The sequence below is a fragment of the Perna viridis genome, chromosome 14, assembly GCF_037379345.1.
Source record: "Perna viridis isolate PV_CMFRI_1.1 ecotype Kerala chromosome 14, ASM3737934v1, whole genome shotgun sequence".
NCBI lineage: Eukaryota > Metazoa > Mollusca > Bivalvia > Mytilida > Mytilidae > Perna > Perna viridis.
In genome coordinates, this window is record NC_142458.1 from 5,658,706 (window position 1) to 5,684,677 (window position 25,972).

At 32.2% G+C, this 25,972-nt stretch overlaps 1 protein-coding gene and 1 long non-coding RNA gene across 2 annotated transcripts; both read right to left on the reverse strand.

Annotated features, from left to right (window-relative positions):
- Positions 1-211: 211 nt before the first annotated feature.
- LOC148597894 (uncharacterized) lies at positions 212-22,167 on the reverse strand. Its single transcript, XM_088562129.1, has 6 exons — positions 22,009-22,167; positions 17,055-17,214; positions 16,681-16,844; positions 15,265-15,442; positions 2,807-2,970; positions 212-1,726 (listed from the first exon to the last, which is right to left on the reverse strand). The coding sequence occupies exons 1-6, from the start codon at positions 22,067-22,069 to the stop codon at positions 1,476-1,478; spliced, it is 978 nt and encodes a 325-aa protein (XP_088418255.1). The 5' UTR covers positions 22,070-22,167; the 3' UTR covers positions 212-1,475.
- Positions 5,335-6,382, reverse strand: LOC148597895 (uncharacterized). Its single transcript, XR_015918465.1, has 2 exons — positions 6,041-6,382; positions 5,335-5,662 (listed from the first exon to the last, which is right to left on the reverse strand). It is a non-coding gene; the product is annotated as an uncharacterized LOC148597895 (long non-coding RNA).
- Positions 22,168-25,972: the final 3,805 nt, after the last annotated feature.

Below are 25,972 nucleotides of genomic sequence, written 5' to 3' on the forward strand. Positions count from 1 at the left end.
TTGAAGGAATAAAACAAAGCAAAGAATTATATGACAAGACCTAGTGAGACAAAGAATGTTCAATTCTAAAAGTATAAAAGTAAATCTGACTTCACGGAAAATGTGTTTTTTAAATTAGCTATTTATGATGTATTGCCAAATCTGATTTTTTTCGGATTATTTATGGAATATTTCGTCGTCTAGTTTTTGCCCAAGGATAATGTACATCCTGTTTTGGTTCTAATTATTCCTTTATTTAATCCTCATTACATAAATGTTTATAAACATGAAAAACAACTTATGATAAAACTACTCATGGTTTAGATAGAAACGTTAAACTAGTAGGCGAATGATATGCCACGTAGAACAATTGATGGGACTTTGGACCTTATAACTTTTTACATGAGTTTAAAACATAGCTGGAGTGCTACTTTATGCTAACACGCTTACTAAAACAAATAGAGTGAGTGGGCAAATATCGAAAACGAAAGGACAATTAAAAAACATCAAAATCCATGTGGAATAAAGAAACTGGGCCTAGCTAAAACGGTGTAGCTCGTCGACTATTATAAACTACTGTTAGTTTAATCAAATACAAAAATGAATTAAAATAACTCGATTTAAAAATGTTGACCTTTTAACAGTGCATTTAATTGATTTAAGTTGGTTTTCAATAAAGCTTAGGTGGTTTTCAAACTTTCCGTTTTTTATTACGGACTTTCCTTTTAGAATATTCATTTTGGTTACTGCCTAGATTTTAGGTAGATTTTCAGTTCGATATATTTGCTTTACCTTTCATTTCAGTCAAAATATAAAATATCTGACCAATTTTGATTATGATAGCTATTATTTTTAGATGATACTGTCCTAGTACTTCCATTTTCGTTACAATTCTAGAACGTAAATCGTATAGTTTTAAATTCTTATGACACAAAATAACTTTTGTTTACGTTGTATTTAGTCATGCAATCATCGTTGATTTTCACTTCCTGAATAATAATGTAATTTTAACAAATTTAGATAAAGGTTTGATAACTTTCAAATCCTATTTTCGATGAAAGGTCGTCGATTTAGATACATGTTTACATATTCTGCATTTTTGTAGTGCATATAACAACAAGCACTGATGGGGCCGTCAGTGTTTGGTTATTATTGGAATATCCTGTTCTAATAGACCCATCATTCTTTAGATAATTATTTAATCTAAAAGCCTGAAAAACGGCTGGTTGTTTTCAAAAACCTGCTTAAACAACATTTAGCATTTCACATGTATGGAAGCTCAATCATATCTACAAACACCTAAAACAAGAAAAAAGACAACAAAAAACACCAACAAAACCACAAACAACAAAAACAAGATAAGAGAAAAAAAAATATAAAGCAAGAACGAAATCGAAAATTGATGTTTACAATCACCAAATGCATAAATTAATGGACAGTTGCTCTGGCTTTTCAAATTTGATAAAACATTATCAATTAATCCATCGACTAGTCAACTAACGATATTCATGACCTTGGTGGTCAACAGGAGCAGCTGATTGGACAATATTCAATGATTGAGGCTGGGCAGAATTTGCGGTTTGTGCCTGATTGTCTGACTGTGGCTGCGGGGGATAATTCGGTGGCGGGTGTGATGGTGCGTTATAACCTGGTGGCTGAGGCGGCATAACACCAGATGGGGGATATCCCATATTTGCATTGACGCCATAACTATGTGATATTGGATTGCTGTGGTAATTGTGCTGTGCTGAAAATAAAGAGTTTTATCTGATAAGATAAGTTGGCATGCCATATGGTTATTGACAAAGTAGGTACATTAATAAAGGTTTGTTACAAATTAATAATAAACCACAGACCATAGTGCTAATGTAATCATTACAGGTCTATATAAACATTTCGTCAAAATATGTGGTAAACTTCCGGACGCATAAAATGTTTTATATGTATATGCCTACCTACCTACCTACCTAGACTTTTAGAAATTCATTAATGCATCGGTAAAAGTTGTAATAACATCAGTATATTGTAACATATTTACAAAGAATTTTCATACGTTTTAGTACAAATTAAGTGCTCCTTTCAAAACTAACTGCAAAATACCAGGTTTTATAGAGTAAAATAGCAGATATGAAAAGGAAAAGAGGAAAGTAAAATGTTTTTCTATAATCATTTATCACAATTTTAGTTCATTAAGTTCCCTCAGGAAAGTCAACCAGCCGCTGCTGTGTTCACGTTCAGGCTACCTTAATGTGTTCATGTAGCTCCTTTGATACACTCTTGTTGAACCTACAGGTATTTGATTTGCCTTCCCATTTCGATATTTTTTCGTTTGGTCAGTACTTTTCGATTTACAATTTCCATTTAATCTAGAATTTATGAATTTAGTCCTTATGTAGTGAGTAAGAGGCCACTCCTTGAAACACGTGTAAAGCATACAAAAAATTCAGTATTTGTATGATTTGCATTTTTAAATTCAGATTACACTTATGTACCATCACATATATTACACTGGTCTATGTGTAAAGCTTTGTTTCATTTTATTACCATCCCCACAGAATTCAAAGTTTAGTTTCTAGTTGAGCATGATAAGTCAGTTCTGATTTTATAGAAATGACTACATCTGATACAAAGATTCCGCTCGAATATATTGTAAACAGCACCCTTCTCCAAAGTATGATGATAAGAGAATTTACTAAAATCAAATTTCCGCGGCATTTATATGCCAATATACATACATGTTTCTGCAACTGAAGACAGAAAAGATTACGAAACAATATTTTTATCTATAAAAAATAAAAGTGTCCTCATAACTAGCAAGGAAACATACCATTTGAATATGTTACCATGGAAACACCTTGCGTTGGATGTACTATCCGACCTGTCTGACCAGCTCCTTTTGTACAAGCAGAGCAGATGGCAACAATGATTCCAATAAAAATTGCAAGGAAAATCAAGCATCCAACCACGATTCCAGCAATGGCTCCATATGACCTGTAAATGTTTAAAATATTTCACATTATTCCGGAAAAAAGTGAATAAATATATGTAGTTCCTTTTCATATGTATACACTTTCTTGCCATAAAGAGGTTCCTTGATTCAAATATCAAAATAATTTATAATAAGTAATTAGCACATGCAGCGAAATCTACTTTATCCGCAACATACAAATGAAACTTTGGAAAATATCATGTTGAATATCTTCTGTTTTACTCGCGATTTGGTTAATCAAATTTAACTCAAACAAAAGTTAAAGGGAATTTTTGTATGAAAATAGTTTTAAAAGAATATCAAAACGTAATGCAAAAAAAAATAAATAAATAAATAAAAACAAAACAAAACAAAACAAAAAAAAGGGGGGGAGTTTTTATGACAATCATGTATCAATCCTCACCGTCTGCGAGTTATCGGTTAAATCTACATAAAATTATATAATATGTGCCAATTCTGGACGAATGCAAGTATTCGGTTTACGAAAAGTATTCAAATGCTCAAACACCAGCAAACTAGCAAACATATGATATTTTTTCTTTCCCTGCGAAAGTTAATATCAAGTCAAATAGGCCAACTACTCGTGCAACTGGTCTATATATAATTCCAATTGTAGTGCAGCATATTTTTATAGTTAACTCTTTGTCCCTGATAATGAATATCATGTTGTATTCATGTCCGTTTCTGTATATTTGATTCAACTATCACCATGAGGGATAAGAGGTTTATTTTTTTTCGTACAATTAAAACATTGGTTGGAAAGAAGCCATTCCGAATTAAAGACCAAGAACGATTCATAAGATTATAGACTTTGGAAACAGGTACTTAAAGAAAAAAAAGGAGACATTTGTTTGTTTTGGCCTATTTACGTTTCTAAATCAAACTTACAATGAATAACTTGAATAGTAGTAATAATAATAAAGGCAGAACTGATTTCCATATGATCCATAGCAGTATCCTGAACAATAGGGGAATAAGAATAACCGAAGCTATACGAGTACTTGTAACAGGTATCAGTGAGTACCGATCCTAAAAAAACATACAGAAATCGGTTAATGGAATGCACCTTGATGGCGTCTGGATTTTACTTACTAGTATCTCAATTGCATATGAGTACAGATATAAATACTTGAAACAGATACTTGCAAGGATTATTTCTGAAATATAAAATCAAAATTCAGTGGTTTTTGATGACCTTATTTTCCGGCAGAAACCTTCCTAAGTAAAATTATCGTGTAATTTTCGGCTACCATTAGTCGTTGTAAATTCAGAGACTAAAATTATAGAAGAGGAAGAGCATTCGCGTTTGTATAAAACATGACGAGTGAAACGACAAATGCTTGTAGCACCTGCCAGATTCATTTGTGAATTAAGATTATTTCAGGATGGATAGATTTTGAAAATTTCTGAATTCTGAAGTGAACTTTGGTGCCATGGCACCTTGTAAATCAACATTGGGTGATGCATAATTATTTTATGAAAATTGTGTCTTGATCCAGAGAAAATAAAACGTATATCGCATATTGCATTTATCCCTTCAAACGAACAATTTTGCTGGTTAACACAGCACATCTTAACATCTTCAATATAGTAGAAACATAACCCTGTTCCAGAAGCCTATATGTTAGAGTTCTATTTCATTTTTTAACCATCTGTACTCTTAGTCGGATTAGGTAACAATCAACTCTTTCTTTTTCGACTACGAATTTGTCATACAGCTTGCTGTCATTTTTAAGGATCCTCACTAAGAATTGCCATTTTTATTAAACTTAATGTATGATAGATAAAATACAAAATAACAGTGGACTTTAAATCAAACTACAAAGAACAAACTATTCATTAAACCGTTCATTGGGCAGGGGTGCTTCCACTTGTTCCAATAGCGGACGTATGATTTGATGGTCAAGAGGACCTTTGAGATTTCGACTCAACAATCAACATTTATCCACTCAATAACTTCGTTACCACCAAATATATCAAGATAAACAGACAACTATTGAGAAATTCGGGGGCATAACACTTGAAATCAGTGATATATTTGTATCACATTCAATTTCACCATAGCCTATCAAGCTTCCATTTGAAACAGAATGAAATTAATCCAAGTCACTTGATGCTTACATGAGATTGGTGTAAAATGCTGAATATAAACGTACCAATAATTTTTGGAGTTGTGTCCCTTACCCTGGCTCCTTAATTGATGTTATCGTTTAAATGATTTGTGTTCATACGGTTTTGTTTGTTTACATGGTTTTATTATGATCACCCTGCTTTTTTTAAAGTCTATTATACATTTGGTATAAGCACCCCGATCTACAGTTGCAAAAAAATAAACGATCAAATAAATAATACACAAGCTCAATTAATTCCAGGTTACGATATGTGTAGTGTTTTATTTTTCAAAAGTTAAGGGATTATAACGAAGCAATGAAAAAAAGAGACAAGACTGAGGGAAACAAATGATGTTCAAGAGTTAAATTAGCGTACAGGAATCCTAAAAAAAACACGCTGTAAGTATGAAACATTTTTCAACGCTTAAGGTGATGTTCCTATTTTTTGTCCAAATCCTCGAACCAAGTTTTTTTTAGATCGTTATGATGTGACACTATCCACTTTGCAAGCATATTTTGCTCATTGATTTCCACTTCGTTTGAACTCAGACTTGGCCTCACATGAGAAACTTGGTTGGTGTTTCTTCAAGAACAAAAAAAAAGGTATTCTGTTATTTATCTGGTCCATACTCCTAGTTTATTGTGGAGCCATGGTTACCCATTTATTTTATAGTTTCAGTGTATGTTGCTTTAATTAAGTAATTCATGCCTACAGAACCTTGCATTGGTGATACAATTTCATAGTAATATAGCACTTTTCAAACATATCTATAGCGGTTTATTACCCTTGCTAAAGGTTTTTGCGATTAAACAACAACGCATTAAGAAATGTAAAGTGGACAATCTATAAAAATACAATAGTATTCTTTCACATAGCCTCATGCAAAAATGTTTACAGTGCATTAAATTCTAAGACGCCAAAAGTTGTTTTTCTAATGAAACCTTTTCAAAAATATCTTACCAAAATTAGATATGAAGGCTAATAATTGAAGTCGATACAATCCTACTCCCTCCATTTTCACAACGTCATTTCTGGAACGTAATATTTCTGTCACATATGTTTTGTTTGTTTACATTGTATTTCGCTAAGCAACGAATAAACATCTTTCAAGTGAAAGAGATAATTTGGCACATTTAAATAACCTTTTATTTACTTTCAAAACACTTATCATTTATACAAGATGGTACTTTAAAGATAATGTTTTACATTCCAGTATTATTGAGTGCATATGAACACACAATCTCCATATCGGAGTTTTATCACCGTAGTAGCATTGTTTGCTAGGTATTGTGTACATATCAAAGGGACAACTACCCTATCGGGATAAAAATGTCAGCCAAAAGCCACCCATTGATCTTCAATGTACGTCTAGGGAATCCTAATATCACAAGGCAGGCTGCAGCTAGCAACAAAACATCAATTACACGTAGGTACAGCGAAAGAGTTGCCCCAATATACTCAAGTAACATAAAAAATAAAATAAATGTAAAAACGAAACAAGACATGCCTAGGCAAGACATTCCTAATTTAGGGCAAGCACAATTAAACACCTAAAATCAGTCAAACAATGTCCCCTGTTACAATTGAAATAAGGAAACTGAATACAAATTAAACAAATGCAAAACACCAAGGACAACTAGCAGTTAACTGACAGCCATCACCTTACCAGTTTAAACCTACAAAAAGTTAAGTAGAATTTGTACAATGAAAATGGGGATACAACAAACATTGGAACGGTTTAAGAGTGTAAATTGGACATAAGTTTGTTAATCGGGCAAAACTTGGTCAAAAAGTACAATCCTTTACTTAAATCGAAATTTTAATTGATTCCATAATTATAAATTACAAATAATATTGCAGAATCAAACAAAATCTGTATAAGTATAAGGTGTGGCAAGTGAATGATAATTAAAAAAAAACAGAGGACTTTTTGCATTACTACCAGAAAAAGCCATCAAAGTTAAATGGTTGTAAACTTTGCCCCTTTTTAAGATATTGATAGGTTAAATTAAGTTCACATGCGCAAACTATCTATGTCATAGATGCTTCAGGATATTATATATCTTTTCGTTTTTTCTAGATGCATTGAATGTGGCAATAAATTATTATACCTAATTTGAACACAGAACAATTATATTTGAATACAGTATTTTGGCACTAGACCAGTTTATTCTATATGCATTTTAAATCAAGATATGATTCATAAAAACCACTTTAAATTGACAATTAACATAAAAAGCAGCAAATGCTAATTATGTCTTGTTTTTGTTTAATTTTATACGTAGAATGAATGTCACTTAACTGTCGTCTTCAATCGTGTAAAGGTTCATTAAAACTTAAGCATTTTTTCGAAAACAGTATTTTTAAAGTGAATAACGTGCCCAAAAAAAAAAAAAAACAAAAAAACAAAAAAACAAAACAAAACAAACAAAAACAAAAACAAAAACAAAATAAAAAAAACCAAAAACAAAAAAAACCCACAATAACAACAAAAAATCATACAAAAACAAGTGTAATATTACACTGTCATCTTTTGCGGTTTAAACCTGATCCGTTATATAATTGTTAAGACGTACGGTATTTAAGAACAAATTATTGATTTCAGTTGTAAAGATAATTTGATTTGTGCCTAATTTTTAAGTGAGGTAGTACTGCTCCGCAATCCTTTCTTCTCAAACAAAAAATCATATATTTATTGAATTAATACATTGTGTACCGTTAAATGCTCTTTACATCTGTGTTAATCTTGTGTTCTTAAATAATTGGAGTGCATTATTTTATTACTCCGTCTCCTTGCTTCAATTCTTGACGAACAACAACATCTAAAAGATACTTTATACCAATATGCCAGTGGATGTACTTTAATTTTTGATGGAACACTTGACAGAGATACTGGCCAGGCCTACAGCAAAGGCTGATATCTATCTTAAGTGTTCTAGTGTCGTTGTGTATAGGAAAAAAGTAGTATCGTTTTGCTTAAATTTTCGGAACTTTGTCTGATGTTTTCAGCGATACCGAGTTATCCATGAGACATCGAAATCGAATAAAATACAAGGAAAAGGGGTTTACATATAAATAAAGGCTGGAAATATTGTACAAATCATTACTTAAAACCTATTTGTATAAACAAATTCAACAACAACAAACAAAAGAAACTAAATGTATGAAAACAACAATTCATTGATAAAGAAATCATCATTTGAAACGAACAAACATCAACAAAACATTAACTAAACAAAGTTCAAAGTAAACGTAACGAAATTAGCTATAATGACAATCACTTGTAAAATATCTAGTTTCCAATTTTGACTGCCATCTTCACTGTTTTGAAATAATAATGAGAAATGGTAAATATTTAAATTGTTTTGATATAGGCTAGATGTTTACTATTGAACCGAACAAAATACTTTGTTTTGACGCATCTACATGACGGGTACACGGGATAGGATATGAACTATAGACCATCCATGCACACTAATAAAAATCAGGAATAAAATGGCAAACTAACAAATTATTTGAATTACTGAAAGTACTTATACAGTGCCACAGTGCCTGTATGGGGTAAACTTTCAATTAACGAGAATATGGGAAAATGGAGAATGGTGCATGGACATAAAACATGTGGCCCGAAAGATATGGAATCGGCAGAAATTAGCATGCATTGAAGAAGTCCCATTTTTCTTTGATAATTGTAAAATATTGTATTACATGTATATAAAAAAGTAATAACATTAATTTCGTAATCCTAGTTTGTTACCTATTTGGTGATGTTGATCTTGGAACTAGAAATAGTGGTTGGGATAATGGACGATGAGGAAGGTGCAAATGGGAATTAAGAGAGTAACCAATAGAAATGCTGTACAAACAAAGACAGAAGGTGGTAAAACATAATCCCAAAACTTAACACAAAGCATCGAATAAAAATTGAAATAAAAAATTGCAAACGAAAACGCCAAAATAATTAGAAAAATAACAACGTATGTATATAGCTTTGTGGAGTATAACGGCTTGTTCTTCGTCTGTTCTCTTCGAAGTTTCTGGAGTGGAACGGCTTGTTCTTTGCTTCTTCTGTTCCTTATAAAATTGATTTTGAGCAAAGATTTCATACTTTCTCCCTTTTCTCCATTTCATTCCAATTTTTGTACAGTTATTGACTATTCAGTGTGAATTGGATAAAGACACTTATCCTTGCGGTCAATGCTCTAAGTGTTCTTTTTAACACTTATGTTTTGGTCGTGTTATATTGGAAATTTCATGTTTGTACTTTTGTGACTGGTCGTTATCTCTACACTTTGTTCTCGTTGATTATATTTCGAATCCTGTTTTCGCATTTTTTATATTGCAAAAACATTATCATTGGTCTACCAGTTTAAAAACATTGAAATTTCGTAAAACATACTATTTTTATATAATAGAGTATTCTTACATGGTACATTGTGAAAACCTTTTCACTGGTCTGGTGCATGAAAATATTGAAATTTCATAAATTTGGTGTAAAAGATACTCAATTTTTAGAACTTAAATGATACCATATTATTGCTCTGAATATGAAAGAAAGTAATTTTGATGTGAAATATGTTTATGTGCCTATGTTTGTTGTATATGGAACATTTGGAACACATTTTCCTTGTTCTAGGAGAATAAATATACCAAAATTTCCAAATGGTAAAACATACTGTTTTGAATTAGCTATTTTATGTTAAGCGATACTATCCTGTTTGTCAAAAAAGTAAATGTTACATTTGGATACGAAAAAATGTTCATTTTATTAAATTTATGGCACCTTGCAAAAAAAAATAATAGTCTGGAAGTATGAATAAATTGAAATTCCATGAAATTGGGGTACTGTAATTCATAGATAACGGAGTATTTTTGATTTATTCGATACCATCTAATTGCTCTGTGACAAAGTTCTGTTGTATATGGATCATTGGAACATATTTTCTTCAACCTAGAATAATAAAAATATCAAAATTTTATCAAATATTTGTAAAAATACTTTTTTTAAAAAATAATTTAGCTATTTTAGTTAATGAGATACGATATTATTTCTCTAACAAAGTATATGTTGCATTTTGATATGAAAAATATCCATTGTTTTATACATGGTACATTGCAAAGCAGCGAAGACGAATTTACAACGGTATTCCGTAATATTGATCTACCATAGAAGCTATTCTGAACGTCCTATCAGAATACAGAACCGTTGCACAAGAACGTTGTAAATAACATGTACGTATTTGAAGAAATGTTTTACTGTTCACAACAAGAAAAGAAAACATTCACACATCAGTATCAAGCATCAATAAATATTGTTCATAAACATTTCAACATATACTCTTTCTCACAAGAATCTGAATGGCCCCAAAGAGATATTTACTAAAAAATCCATTTTGAATTATTATGAATTCAATGAAAAGAGTTGGTGTACAATTTTACAAAACTGACGTCAACCATTTTCATACTTATTAGAATGACAACTAAATGCACAAAAATCTGGTCTACAGAGGGATTTTCCCCCGCCACAATATGGTGAAAAAGGGAATGTTAAAAAACTTCAGAAGTACAATTTGTATTTTATCATGTGTGAGTGTGTAGTTTGCCCCTAGATATTGGCATCCTTTTTTTAAATAGAGTCCGTAGGACTTTTTTTATTCAAAATACAATAATAACTCTCATTTTAATATTGTAGATTTCGGTATGTTGAACACGTATTCTGCTTTCGATGAGTAACTTATCTTCATTAGAACCTATTCAAACTTTCAAGATCCAATACACCATTATCACGATAAACCAAATCAAGCTGTGATTCGTTCTTCCAAAGTATACCAAAATAATTGCATGATTGTAGCTACTGTGCTAAAACATGAATTAAGCATCATTTTCTCCACATTTTAAAATTTGTGCTAATGAAATTTTGGTCATTGATATATAATTCAGTTCAGAAAAGTCTGACATATATATGCGCTGTTAAAAATTCTTGGCTGCCATAATAGATCATTTTCCGCAAGTTTAATTACAATAAAACCTATTTAATCCGAACCCTAATCAATAAAATCAAACTTTCAAAACCGGGCACTTTATAAAGTCCATTTACATCGATCGAATTGCATATTAAACCATACGTTAAACCTATGTTACGTTAGTACCAGAACTGTTTGAAATTATTATTGATAACGGTTGTTTTACTTATCACACAGTAAAAAAAAAACTTCTTAGGTCAGGAATGATTAAAAGACTTTTACCAGAGCCATCGAACGTAAACTAACCGTCTACCTTGCATCGCATTTTTTAATTGTCTAAATCGTTGTTTATTGAGTAACTTCGATTTTTTGGCCTTATGGTTATAGACATATCGGCGACAACGCCCACAATCGTATACAACGCAACCTGTGGCCAATCACGTGACCTCCGTAGTAAAAGATTTTGATATTTGGGTGCCAATTATAGGCTCACAGTAAATATTTGAGATGTTAGAGCTGTTTTTTATTGATTAATATGATGTTTCAAATGCATTTGCGATATTTCAAAACATAAACTAACACTTTAGGAAAAAACACTTGTAAAACAAACAAATATGCAATCTGATACTAAATTATACACAGCGATTATAAACATACATAGGTCAGGAAAAAACTATTCTTAGATTTGTAAATATGCCAATAAGAATGCAGTTACACAATGTGAATGTAAAATTGTAAAATTGTAAAATGTATATTTTCACACTCAATTTATAACGTGAATACATTATGTATATTTTTATATTACACAAATTCCTAAATTATCTTTTTAGAAAAAAAAAAGAAAATAATATGTAAGCTACTCCACTACGTTATTGTTGTAAGGACATAATGAAAACCTAATCCCATAAATGTCATTCATTAAACGACAAAAACTACAACGGTAAAAATAAGTGACATATGTACAAAAAAAAAAATGGAATTACACTGTAGGGATGATGCAAATAATATGAAAGAGTAATCAAGGGAACCAAGGTTATAGCGGTAATCAAAAGAATTTAATCTAGGGACAAAGACCGGACATGGAAATCAGACATACACAACAAAGAACATAAAGTAACTAAAATCATACATACATGTATAAAGTAACAAAAGCAAATGAGCAACTCGGACTCCACTAAAAACTGGGAGCATGGACCAGGTGCACCGGTAGGGTAAGCGTCCTCTGCCTTTCTAGAAACACCCGCCGAGTTGCGCATAAAAAGTCAAGTCCGGGGTAGACAAACGAGGAAAGGAAAACTATGACCCGTTGAATAAATCAGTTTTCATAGTGCTGATGGATACACCATAACGATCCACGAGTTCATGATGATGACCATAAAACTTCTGTGGAGAAATCACAACTGTCACAGTTTCTGCCGGTTTATCCAAAGCATGTTGTTTGTCCAAAACATTATTAACATTTAATATATGTCCGAGACACGATAGTGTAACACAAATTGATGATTTTCGTGTGTATGTAGTTTATATTTAGGCGGGAATTAGTTAGATGGTAAATACAGGTATAAAATTACACATTTCTAGCCTGTAATCCGAGCTATTCACTTTTAATTTATAAAATATTATATACTTTGTTCATTATTGAAAAGGAGGTATTATTTTGGTATACATGTATAGTTTTCGACAATTCTGAAAGGTGAAGGGCTATTTTTTCACATTGTTTGGAAAGTAGGGATGTTTGCATTTTTTCAACCACAGTCCTAATGACTAGTTTTCTTCTCCTTTAATCTTGTACTCCCTTTTTATAGTAGTGCTGTACTATACTTGAGTTTCATAGTGCATTGACAAAAGGACACTGGTTTCCGGAATCATTTTCTGGTTTGTCCAGGTCAGCATCGAAACATTTATCTGATGTCATTTTAATGGGTATATTATGTTGCTTGGTTTTCTGAGTATTGAAAATTATTTTGTTATGTTTTATGCCTAAAACACATGATAGGGCATAACACATGTGGTGCAAGAGCTAGTCGACAGACATGTTTTTTTTTTCTATTGTTTATGCATTAGAAGAGACCATAGGATTCATAACAATAATTAAAAGTAGTTTCTTTCATGCAGTAAAAGCACTGCTTTAAAGGATAGACACTTTAGTTGAAGTATACTTACGGGACGCTGAGATGAAACAGATTTTGAAGGGATTCTTGTGTAACCAATACATAGTGGGGACTTAAAAATGTTGAGTAGTGATCTTCAGTTAATCCATTTATGCAATGTTATTGTTTACCATTTGACTCTTTGTTGAGTACATGGATTGGAATGTAGAAGAATTTAAGATTTTATTTTTAAATACATTAATAAAGCATTAACTTCACACCACAAATTTCTTGAGACACGTGTGCAGCATATCGCAATTTGCAAAATATATATATACAAACGTCTCAGAATGTGACCTTATATATAGCCTAGCTGGCGGAGTGGTCTAGGGCGCTGGACTTCGTGCAGGCTGTGTTGCCATAGATGTAACAGCGGTACGAGTTCGAGTCCCGCGGAGGGAACGACCAAAAATTTGCATCGCACATTTGACAGTTGGAATTTATATATATATATATATATATATATGTCTGTGTGTGTGTGTGTGTGTGTGTGTGTGTGTGTGTGTGTGTGTGTGTGATTTGTATTTATGAAATATGTTAGACGTAAGTTTGGAGTAATTTTCTTGTTAATGTTAATCTTGTGTTTTTAAGTAAAGGAATGCACTGTTTTATTACTCCATCTCCTTGCTTTAATCCTTGACGAACAACATTTTTAAGATATTTTATACCAATTTGTCAGTGAATCTAATTTCATTAAACGTTAAACAAGATATTGGTCAGGCTTACAGCCAAGGTTGATATTTCGATTAAATGTTCCGCTGTCTTGGTGCATAGGGATAAAAAGTATTTTTCTGCTTAAAATTTGCATCTCAGTATTTATCATTCATTTATCAAGGACAGGTCCATACCAAAGGCTAATGAGGAATAGTAAACTGGTTTCATGAGAATGTGCATCGCATCGCATCGCATCAAAACGTGCACAGGTTGATTACATTATTACGTACTGTTTTGTAACAACCAGTTACACTACTACCTATTTTTCATGAAAGAGAAATTGTTACATTTTTATTGAGTATGTTTGCTTTATATGTACTGTGAAAACAAACCTATGATAAGCTGAATCCCTTACTGACTGTAGCTTTACATGTATTCAAAATACATTTGAACCGTTTTAAAAGGAATTTTAAAAGTGTCATTTTAGTAGATTTTCTATTTATACAGGGTTCAGTTAAAAAGGTTTCACTGTAAAAACGACAGCTACAGAGAACTGATGATAAGACAAATCATAAAGTGTTTTTCTATGTTGAGTTTTTCTACTTCGATCATATAATCATGCAACACATATTTCTAAGATGTGACGCCTTTCGTATTGACGGAGGCATCAAATGTACAGTTATGTAGATCAACTTTGTGAGTTTTCCTCGCATATTATTAATTGTGCAATCATGCAACGTAAAATTAACAGTAAATAAATGAATTTAACAAGGTATGCAAAGATGAAACACGTGACTCAATAGTTGGATTTTTTGTTCTACACGCCCTCGACCCCTTATAAAAAATGTTTTTGTTCTGTTTAATTATTTGCATGTATAAACATTTGTGCTTTATTATAGATTATGTGTATAACAATTTTCGGTGATTTTTGTTCCTGCTGACTCAATAAACCCCGTAGAGGACGCGTGTTTTTGACTTGTCGTTTCTTGCACAAATTGTCAAATCGACATCTGGAAGCTTAAACAAAAGGGATAAGTGATATGCACAAGGAAAAGATGATACCAATTAAAAAAAGTTTGTATTACTAGTAATTCTAATACTGTCATTATAGACTTGTATTTACTTCAAAGTACATAGAACCATATTAACGATGACTGATACAAAGGCTCATTTAATTAGACATTGTTTTGCTACAAAGACATTTTTGTTTTGTTTTGTAGTTACAAAGAGACATATAAATAAAAGAATAATGACAAATTTGTAAGTATAGTTTTAAATCATTTGTATCTTTCGTACCATGAAATTAATAACGAATTTTCAAAATCCTCAAAATATTGATTCAGTGACAATAAATTACTCATTTTGGAGACTAAATAAAACATTTTGTTAAACAACAAATATCATGTATACTGTGTATCATTGATGGCCATGGTGATCAACTGGAGCAGAAGACAAAATAAGATTGCTCTGGTCAGTTTGTTGTGCCTGCATTGGAGCGGAGTAAGTCGGTGGTGGTTGTGATGGGCCGTTATAACTTGGTGGCTGATATGGAAAAGCTCCCGGAGGAGGGGGATATGCCATATATCCTTGTTGAGCTGAAAACAAATCGGTGGTTTACATGTAATCACACAATTAGGCTGTAACTGACATAAAATATTATTTTGATTGATTGATTGTTGGGGTTTAAAGCCGCAGCAGCAATATTTTAACTATATTCATCATTTTGGAATATATTCTTAAAATATACATTTCCACTTATATAAACCGTTCTAAACGCAATAAAAGTCTGGAAATGCGATAATTTAAGTGAATTATTTGACAGTTCACATTTCTAATTCAATAATTTAATCTGTTGAAGATGAACAAAAACTTAAGAAATATTTGTCTGTAAAAAAGGCAACAATCAGAAACTAGCATATCCAATGACAAATTAAACTGATCATAGCCGATTTATATAATATCGTCTTTTATATATCGCCACGTGCAGGTCGGGGTGCCAATAGAATAGGCCTGCAGCAGCGGTAAAATCTGTCGTAAAAGCCGACTAAATAGTGCTCAGAACTCTAGAAGGGGTTAGGGCGCTCTGCCCACAGAGCAACTGGGTTGTGTGCCCCGGGTGATGGAATGGGGTATCTCTGGCGTGTTACATGCTATGGTTGTCAGGCTATAATATGGAAAGCCTGACTGCAAACCATAGTGGTGCACCATGTTGGGAAAGATTCCACGATCCTCGCACGTTAAAGAACCTTGCTGTGGTATTCGATACTAGGAAAATTGGTGCTTCGCCACAGGAGGCTAAATTGCCCGACCCTGCCCATCCCTCCGTTTTTCTAGTGGCAATCAAAATTTGTCGACCCTATTATCCTTGTGTCCGATCCCTTCTTTTCATTTCATCATCATCATTCATGTTCATCGTATGAAAAAAGCTGAAATAAAGCTGCTTGGGCGTTATACCCAAACAATCATTCAATCAATCAATCACTCAGTCAATCTTATATACCTTTTTATCGTGTTTTGTTGTACTGTATTGACTTCTGATAATTCTAAATTTGCCCAGATGCAATTCTACATTGCCTGTTTGAATTGCAATACACAATAATTAGCTGTAACGAAATTGGCAGGGAGGTGAGTGTATGGATTAACGAGGTATGGCCCACAATATCAGTTGGAGATGCCTGCACCAAGTTAAAACAGTTGAATTGTCTCCAATTTCGTTGCATTGTTGATATATTGATTGCCATGTGATATATGAACTTCCTGCCCTCTGTTCTATTTGATTATTGTCTACAGTTTAATTATCAGTTTTATTAATCTTCATTTTTATTCACCTTACCTTGAGAGTTAGAAATTGATGACACACCTTGTGTGGGATATACCATACGACTTGTCTGGCCAGCTTTTTTCGTACAAGAAGAACAAATAGCTATAACAATTGATATGAATATCCCTGCGAAAATTAGACATCCGACGACAATGCCGACGATTGCGCCATAGGACCTGAAATTTGACAACGTTAACAGCTGATTGCAGTTAATCTGCAAACTAACAATAATTCATATGGCAAAGACTTAAATCAATAGCTATGAAGTTTCATAGCTTACATTTACTCTGAAACCAACTTGCTAAACTGAATAAGTTTATTCCGGAAATGTTAAATAAATCAATTGTTTATCCATCCGTAAATGTAGTAAGATTTAATGTACTTACAATGAATAGTCATAAGAGTCATAGTAGTAGTAGTAGTAGTAGTAGTAATAGTTGCAGTATTGGTTTCCATGAGACCCAGAACAATATCCTAAACAGTAGGTTGTGTAATAATAGGGGAACGAATAATAATACTTGTAACAGGTCGCAGCAAAGGCATCCTCTGTAAAACATACAAAGGGGTATATCTGTGATCATTTAGTCTTATATAACGAGAATAGGTGTGGTTAATATGAAGAGACAACAACTCCAACCCCAGGATGACAATGTCAGTCCAAGGCCACCCATTGGTTTCATAGAACGACGATGAAACGCTCACACCGCAAAACAGGCTGCAGCAGGCCTCAAAAAATCATTATACACAGTTACAACGAAAAATGTTTCCCTATATACTAAAGTCAAATGAAAAAAAAATAAAGGTCAAAACGAAACACGACATACAGAGCCAGAAATTCTTCATTTGGTACAGGCGCAAAAAAAAACGTGGCGGGGTTAAAGGAGACATGACACAATTTTTTTTTCTTCAAATTTTGATGTATTTGATTTATTACACCTAATATATATCATAAAAAATCCCTTGTAGTCACTTACGTCGTTTAATTTAAGGTAAATAGATTCAAAGTCTACGATGACTAAAGCCATACGATTTTAATTAGCTACGTAGTCACGTGACCGTGCTACGTCATAGGTTCTATATTCATAGATTGAGTGGTTAAAATGCGTGGGGCTTTTGCACTTTTTACGTGATTTCTACAAATGAGAGTGAAAATATTGAAAGTTTTGGTTTGCCAGCGAATATATACGAACAGTTGTATCAATTCAAATAACTTCTGTTCCGCCATGTTTGATTGAACTTTTTACATAAAGACAATGGAATTCAAATTCTAAGATTTAAACTGTTCCAATCTCAATCTTCAATGAAAACATTGATTTCTCCTCTTTTTACGGAACTTTACTGCTGACAAGTATACCATTACCCTGCATGTACAGCTATATAGGATAATACGGACATGTTTATTTTTACAGGTGTTTGATAATTCTATTTGAAAACCATTAAAGGATTCGTGCTTCGAATCGGTTTTGCTAAAATTAAATATTTTAACTGACCTATAAAAACAAAAAGCTTCCTTAAACTTACCTAGGATCGCCTATTTTAAATTGTGTATTGTGCCAAATTCTCCATATAAATTGTCTTAGTTCAAAATTAGTAAGACAAAATGAATGCAATTTTATTTCAATTATTGAAGTCATACACCTGCGTCGACACCTGTGTCACGAGGCGCCGAACCATGTAAAGATAAAAGAAGCCGCCCACGCTTTTTCTTGACCACAATTACGTCTACCGGGCTTGTTAATTGATATATAAACAAACGGTGAAGAAAGAACAATACACAGTGTGTCACTCTCCTGTACAAGTCCATAAAATAGTGTGCAAAGTAGTTTTGTTTTCGCGATTCGGGGATGTATGCCTAACGAAAATGAAAAAAAAAAAAAAAAATGACAGAAAACGAGAATATATCGTAAGTATGTGTTGCTTCCGGATTTCATTCATGCATATCAATTAGGTCGTCGTGACAAATAATCATTCTAACTTTATTTAGTCCTAACCTGATGACAAAACATGTGTTATACTCGTACCTAAACATACTCTAGTTTTTATAAATATAAATGTTTAAAAAAAGACATTTTTGTGTCATGTCTCCTTTAAAGTACTTTGACTTAATCAAAATCCTCCTTTTTTAAAATGTTTCCACTGTGGAAAAAAATATTACACAATCAATCTCACCTACAATTAGTTATAAAAAAGTCTGATTCCCTTGTTACAACGAAAATTGATAAACTGAATATAAAGTACACAAATGTACAAAATAAGAACTACTAGCAGTTAACTGATATGCCTGCTCAGGACTAGTTTAAATTTATAAAAAGTCATATCTACGTCGCATGTAAAAATCAATTCCTATTCTTCAAATGCGGAGCTGACAATTACGGAACATCATAAGTCACACAATAAGGACACAGCCCATGTCATACTAAATAAATACAATTGTATAGTGTTTTAGTTTCTATATAAAGACCATATGAGCGAATCAATAGTAATATCAAAATAATGTTATCTTCCACGATTTTTCCCCCTATATCCCTTACGAATAAGCCTATTTGGGAGTGTATTAAGTTTCCAATGCTTTGTGTAGGATATTACCGTAAACCAGATGGTGGGAGTTACCTACATATATTAACCCTCTATAAGTGCATCTTTTTTGACAATGAGTTCCTTGTATCTGTTGAAAAAATGTGAAATAGAAAACCTAGATGTAGTAACTTCTCGGGTTTGAAACAGTAATCAAGGGTACCAATGTTATAGCGGTAATCAAAATAATGTAATCCAGGGACAAAGATCAGACATGAAAAACAGACATACACAACAAAGAACATAAAGTAACTAAAATAATACATATAAAGTAACAAAAGAAAATGAGCAAGTCGCACTCCACTAAAAATTGTGAGCCTAGACCAGGTGCACCGGAAGGGTAAGCATCCTTTCTTCAGTAAAAATCCGGAATATTGTTACAAATACGAATAAACCAAACCAATTATGGTATGCAAATTCCAGATAATTGTGACAAGGGGGCATCAAAATCTAAAAAACGTATATAAGACAATTAGAATGAAAATCATCCATTTACCGTAAATTTTAATATTAAGTATACCATTATCGATATGAAACTAAGATTAAGAAACGAACATTCCTTATTCCTCATTCAATTTTGCATTATTCAAAAAACATTTCTACGAGATATATATCTTTAACATAAGCATTGGTAATTATAAAATCCATGCACAAAATTAATCAGACCCAGCATTTTAGATTTAAAACTTTCCCATATAAAATGGTAAATCTAATTTGGTTTTACTTGCAATATGAAGTATGCTGCTGTGGGAAGGAAACATGGTTACACTTCCGGAGTTAAACACATTGCAAGTGCTGTAATGTTTATGTGCTATCTTGTTTTCCTTATCTTCAGTCGTTGTAATTAAAAAAAATTATGACGCTAACGCTACCTTAAACGTGTTATTTCGGTTATTTCATGTATAAATGTTCACGCGAAATGTTTCGACTTATCAGGTAAACAGCATTCATCACAATTAGTTAATATCATTACCACATTAGTAAAGGTTTCTTTTTTTCTTTTTTTTTTAATTTTTAAATTTGGATGATTATAACTTGGATAATGCATACGCTTATAATATCAATGACTGACATTTTCAATGAAATTATACAGCTATTGATCGATACAAATATTTTCTTAAAGATGGGAAAGATATCTTAAGTAGTATATCATGTCAGGGGATCACATAATTTGACTGGTTATTTTTGTGGTGTTCATTTTGCAAGTTCTGTAAAATTTTGAGTGTTGTCTTTCTTTTGTTATCTTAGTTGTTGATGTGGATAGTCTTAGTCTAAATTTCCATTTTCTTCTCCGTTTTGGCCAAAAATTCGATTTAGATGTATCATAATGTCCTTCTAATTTGGTACATCGCTATATTTTACACATATTGCCTTCAATAATGATTGATACGCCGGAGTAACCAAGGTAGATATGTTATGCATGTCGCAGTCAAGGATAAGTATTTATGACTGTGCTACTCGATGTACGTCACTCTACTGCATGCAGTATATAATATATCATACGGAATACCGTTTTCAAGGCATTAGACTTGTTATGTACATGTGCATATCCCTTAGGAAACTCAAGAGCTTTTGTTTCAACACATGTACCTCAAATATAATAAAATTCTATCAGAAATAAAAGCTACTAATATTCTAACACTAAAACTAATCTGCAATTTCAAATAATTAAAATAAACGCACTCTCTTTTTTCATTTTTAAGTTAAATTCAAATTCAATGAAAAGGGTGCGCATACGGACAAGGAAAGACATTCCCGATCAAGATGGAGATATATTGGGATGAAGCTTATGTATCTTGGTGATATATCGTAGTGACATACAGTAACTACAAATATTTTTTTTAATTTTTTTTTTTTGGGGGGGGGGGGGGAGCAGGGAGCTAGAAGGGAATAAACCAAAGAAAAAATAATCCCTATCAATAGAAAATTTGTGATTTTTGTGTAAAGTTTAATTGTTCCCGACTTTCCTATACGGTAGATTATAACTTATATCATCATAAAACAATGGTATTTTGAAAGAGTAATCAAGGGAACCAGGGATATAGCGGCAATCAAAAGAATGTAATCCAGGGACAAAGACCAGACATGAAAAACAGACATACACAACAAAGAACATAAAGTAACTAAAATCATACATACAAAGTATAAAAAGCAAATGAGCAACTCGTACTCCACTAAAAACTGGGAGCATGGACCAGTATAACTTAAAGCCTTTTTTGTAGAACGGCCACATATGCCTAATAAAGCCGTAAGTAGTATGAGTTATGCTGTGCATTCCAAAGCAAAGTATACACAAATTTAGACATCGTATGAAAAGCTACTACCTTTGTTTGAGTTATACATCGGAAAATATATTGAATGTATATATAGAGACTAAAGGATTTGTGTATACAAAAACATTCACAAAAAAAAAAAAAATAATAAAAGATAACAACAACAAAAACCAAAACGAAACAAAACAAAAAAAAAAAAAAAAAAAAAAAAAACAACAACAACCAAAAAACATAACGAAACAAAACAAAACAACAACAAAAAACAATGATACAAAACTTACAAAAAACAAAAACTCCGAAAGATCGAACAAAATGTATATGAATAATAAATAAACAAACACACAAATTATAAAATACACCCACAATTACAAATATAAAAAAATAAATAAAGACTACATACATGAAAACAACAATTCATTGATATAAAAATGAACATCTTAAATGATCAAACATCAATAAAACATTTACTAAACCACGTTCAAAACGAACTTACCGAAATAAGCTATTATGAATATCACTTGTAAAATATCTATTTTTCCTATTTTGACTGCCATCTTAACTGTTTTGAAATATTAATCAGAAATGGTAAGTATTTAAATTTCTTTGATATAGGCAAGACGTTTACGGTTGAACCGAACAAAAAAGCGTTATTATTACTTCAATATCGTTGGTTTTGTATTATCATTCTGTATTGTTCTTTAAACATTAATCAATCTAAAATATTTAAACTAAACAAAATAACCTAAGATAATACACACACCAATATACAAAGAGACCACGTCAAGCGATTTAACTGATGGCCTACTACACACGAAAGACTGTTGATGCATTTTTATTGAAATAATGTCTTCTATGATGCTTTGTTTTATATTAGCCATATGTTTTAAACATATTTTTTGTTTTACAAGTGTGTTTTTATGTGAAATATGCAATTTTTACAAATTTTACATTTGAAACACGTACTGATCAATAAAAAATAACTCTAACATCTAAAATATTTATAGTATGCCTAAAATTTGTACGAAAATACCAGAATATTTCACTAGGGAGATGACGTGATAATATTTGTTTTTTTCATTCGAAATGTTGTCCGAGAACAAATAAAACACATTAAAGCACAGCTTCCTAAAATACATAGTAGAAGGGATTGACACATCACTTCTCACTACATTTTGTTTTATTGGACCCAATTTTGAGGAGGCGGATCCGTAGAACAGTCTTAGATCGTAAATTTTCTTTGTATGAAATCTTGATTTATGGTTATTATTCCGTGTAATCGCATTGTTGGGTACTGGCCTCTCCATCATTAGCACTCACAGAACTCGAAGACGACATTTCTTTGACTGCACTTAGACAGGTAATGCTGACAGGGCGTCTCACCGTTTTTGTATTATTTACAGATCACCGAGATCCCAATTGCCTTTTAAACACACTAATGGGTGAATCAATCTCCAATTATCATCATGTACTAAAAAAATAGCGGATCACTAAAAGTATTTCTTACATACATGTTCATTTTTTGTATACCACAGTTATGCAAAATAAATTACATCATAATTTTACAGTAAAATTATTTCATATTAAAATAAAAGAGTAATCAAGGGAACCAAGGTTATAACGGTAATCAAAATAATTTAATCCAGGGACAAAGACCAGACATGGAAAACAGACATACACAACAAAGAACATAAAGTAACTAAAATCATACATACAAAGTACCAAAAGTAAATGAGCAACTCGGACTCCACTAAAACTAGGAGCACCGGTAGGGTAATCGTCCTCAGCTTTTCTAGAAACACCCGCCGAGTTGCTCATAAAAGTCAAGTCCGGGGTAGACAAACGAGGAAAGGAAAACTATGACCCGTTGAATAAATCAGTTTTCATGGTGCTGATGGATACACCATAACGATCCACGAGTTCATGATTACGATCATAAAACTTCTGTAGTGATGACTTCAATCTTGTAGCAACATAACCCTGTTCCAGAAGCCTATTTGTTAGAGTTCTAGCACGATACAAAAAGTCTGCGTAGTTTCGGCAAGCTCTGACATAACGTATGAGTTGTGATATGAACACTCCATACGCAGGAGCCGAAGGGATGTTGCCACAGATGAAAGGAAAGTTGACAATTCTGAATGAAAATTCATCACGTTTGTCGTAAAGTTTGGTCAATAGTTTTCCTTTACCATCGATTTATAAGTGTAGGTCAAGATATGAGGCTGACTTCACAGTGTCTGTAGTATCCTTTATCTCAAGTTCTTTTGGGTAGATGAGATGTATCAAATCCCCGAAATTAGGATTGTGTAAAGATAATACGTCATCTATATAGCGGAAACTGAGATTGAAGGATCTAGCCAAACGATATTCCTTATTTCTGATCAGATCATCTATAAAGTCAGCCTCATAAGAGTAAAGGAATAGGTCAGCAAGTAAAGGAGCACAATTTGTTCTACCTCTGATAATAAACATTGGATATAAAACGTTTTGCAGACAAAAACAATGTTGTTTTGGGCTTTGTCTGCTGGTACGACAACATATTTGTCATGTATAGTAGACAAGATACACAAAAAAGATCGTTGCTTGTTCTAATGAAAAAGAAATACTGTTATATCATGTTATGTACGTATTTTCCTCCAATATAGTAGATATAATATCTATAAGCAACACAAAACGTCTCCAGTTTGCATGGCAGGCAATTATGGCGGGTGCCAAATTTGCGATTTTAAGGCAGAAGTATATTATCAATTATGATGCTTCTATTTTTGGCATCATGGCTAAATGGTGTTAGATAACTGAAGCCTAGTTTGAATATTTTACGGAATTTATTTTGACAGACAGTTTAATACGCCAAAATTAGCAATGAAAATTACCCGTGAAATTTTGCCGCATAATCTCACTCATATTTGTTTAAACAATTAAAAAAATGATCTTTTCCAAGTATGTTTATACATGTGAAAGCGTGTTACTATGAACATTGTGTATGGAAATACATCATATTCTCAGTGTTATATACATGCAACAACATCGTAAAGAATGTTAAATTCAAAATTAAAAGGCCAATATGCACTGTTCGCAATACAAACAGAAAGAACAGAAAAAAAACAAAAAAAAAAACAAAAAAAAAAAAAAAACAAAAAAAATACTTACTCTGAATATTTAATGTCATGTAAGTGTTTCATTTTCATATGTTATATTTTTTTAGCCTGTAACTGGATTGGTCTTAACATATTTGTGTAGACAATGGCAGCCAAACAGTAATTTTTGTTGTTGCTTTTGTTTTTCTATGATCTGTAAATATTAAAACAAATTCATAACGCCATTGACATGGGAGTCATGTTGTGATATCAAATACAACCTTTCAAAAATTTTGTTCACATAAAACAATAGATATCTGATATTGTTTATATTAATGTATATCTTTTTAAATTCGTATTGGTTGTTAAGTTCCTATTTTAACTTCCAATATGCATGATTGCACGCACATTTTATTTCAAAAGATATTTGTTTATTAATACTTAATGTTGTATGACTACCTGGACTAACTAAAATTAATTGTAAAACATACAGTGAGACAGATGCCACAATTTGCCAAGGGTGCATTGAAAGTAATTTTGTAGGCCCTATTTTCATAATTTTGATGTTTTTGTTATGACGACCATATTGGTTGTGCAAATGAAGGTCCATTTTGTACAGAATTTGGTGTAAATCCACATATTTCAGGGGAGTTCATTTGTCTATTTCCCATATATAATTTTTGTATACGAAACCTCGCATGTAGTCCCACTAAAACCTTCAGAAGAGGTACCCGACATCCAATCACTATTGACTTATGCCGCTATTAATACAGTTTTACCATCATAGCGTTTAAACATTTACGTTTCATATAAAATAAACTGTTAATGATCTCGACAGGACTGGAAAAGAAGATGTGAAAAGAAGTTAATATATTCTAAAATGCCTTTTTCTTTGGTTACAAGATCGATTAAAGTAGGCTTTATGATTTTGAGTTAGAGGTTTCGAAGGGGATACTACTGATATGTGTTACTAACTATATATTTGTTCCTTTTTTATTCTTTCAGTTTATCTAACCTCTTTCGTCTTCTTAGGATTTAAATTTTAACCAGCAACTCGGCTGGTATTTTAGAAAAGCAGAACACGCTTACCCTGCCGGTGCACTAGGTCCACACTAAAAGTTTTAGTGTTGTCAGAGTTGCACATATAATTTTGGTACGTATTATTTTGTTTATGTTATGTTCTCTGTTTTGTGTGTATATTGTTCATGTCTTTGGTTCTCATTCTTTTGACTACTCTTTTATCTGCAAATAAGGACCTTAATTTTATATCTTAGTATACAGTATCTAAGTATGCTGAACGTAGACTATCTTTGATATATTGGCACCTGTTTAAAAAAATTCTTGTTCAAACCATACAATTATAATGTCAACTCAAATGTACAT

Coding starts and splice junctions, on each gene's coding strand:
- LOC148597894 (XM_088562129.1), bottom strand. CDS start 22,069: ATGGCAGTCAAAATAGGAAAAATAGATATTTTACAAGTGATATTCATA. Junction 15,443..16,680: donor ATCAATTTCTAACTCTCAAG/GTAAGGTGAATA, acceptor ATTTGTTTTCAG/CTCAACAAGGATATATGGCA. Junction 1,727..2,806: donor CATGGTAACATATTCAAATG/GTATGTTTCCTT, acceptor CTTTATTTTCAG/CACAGCACAATTACCACAGC.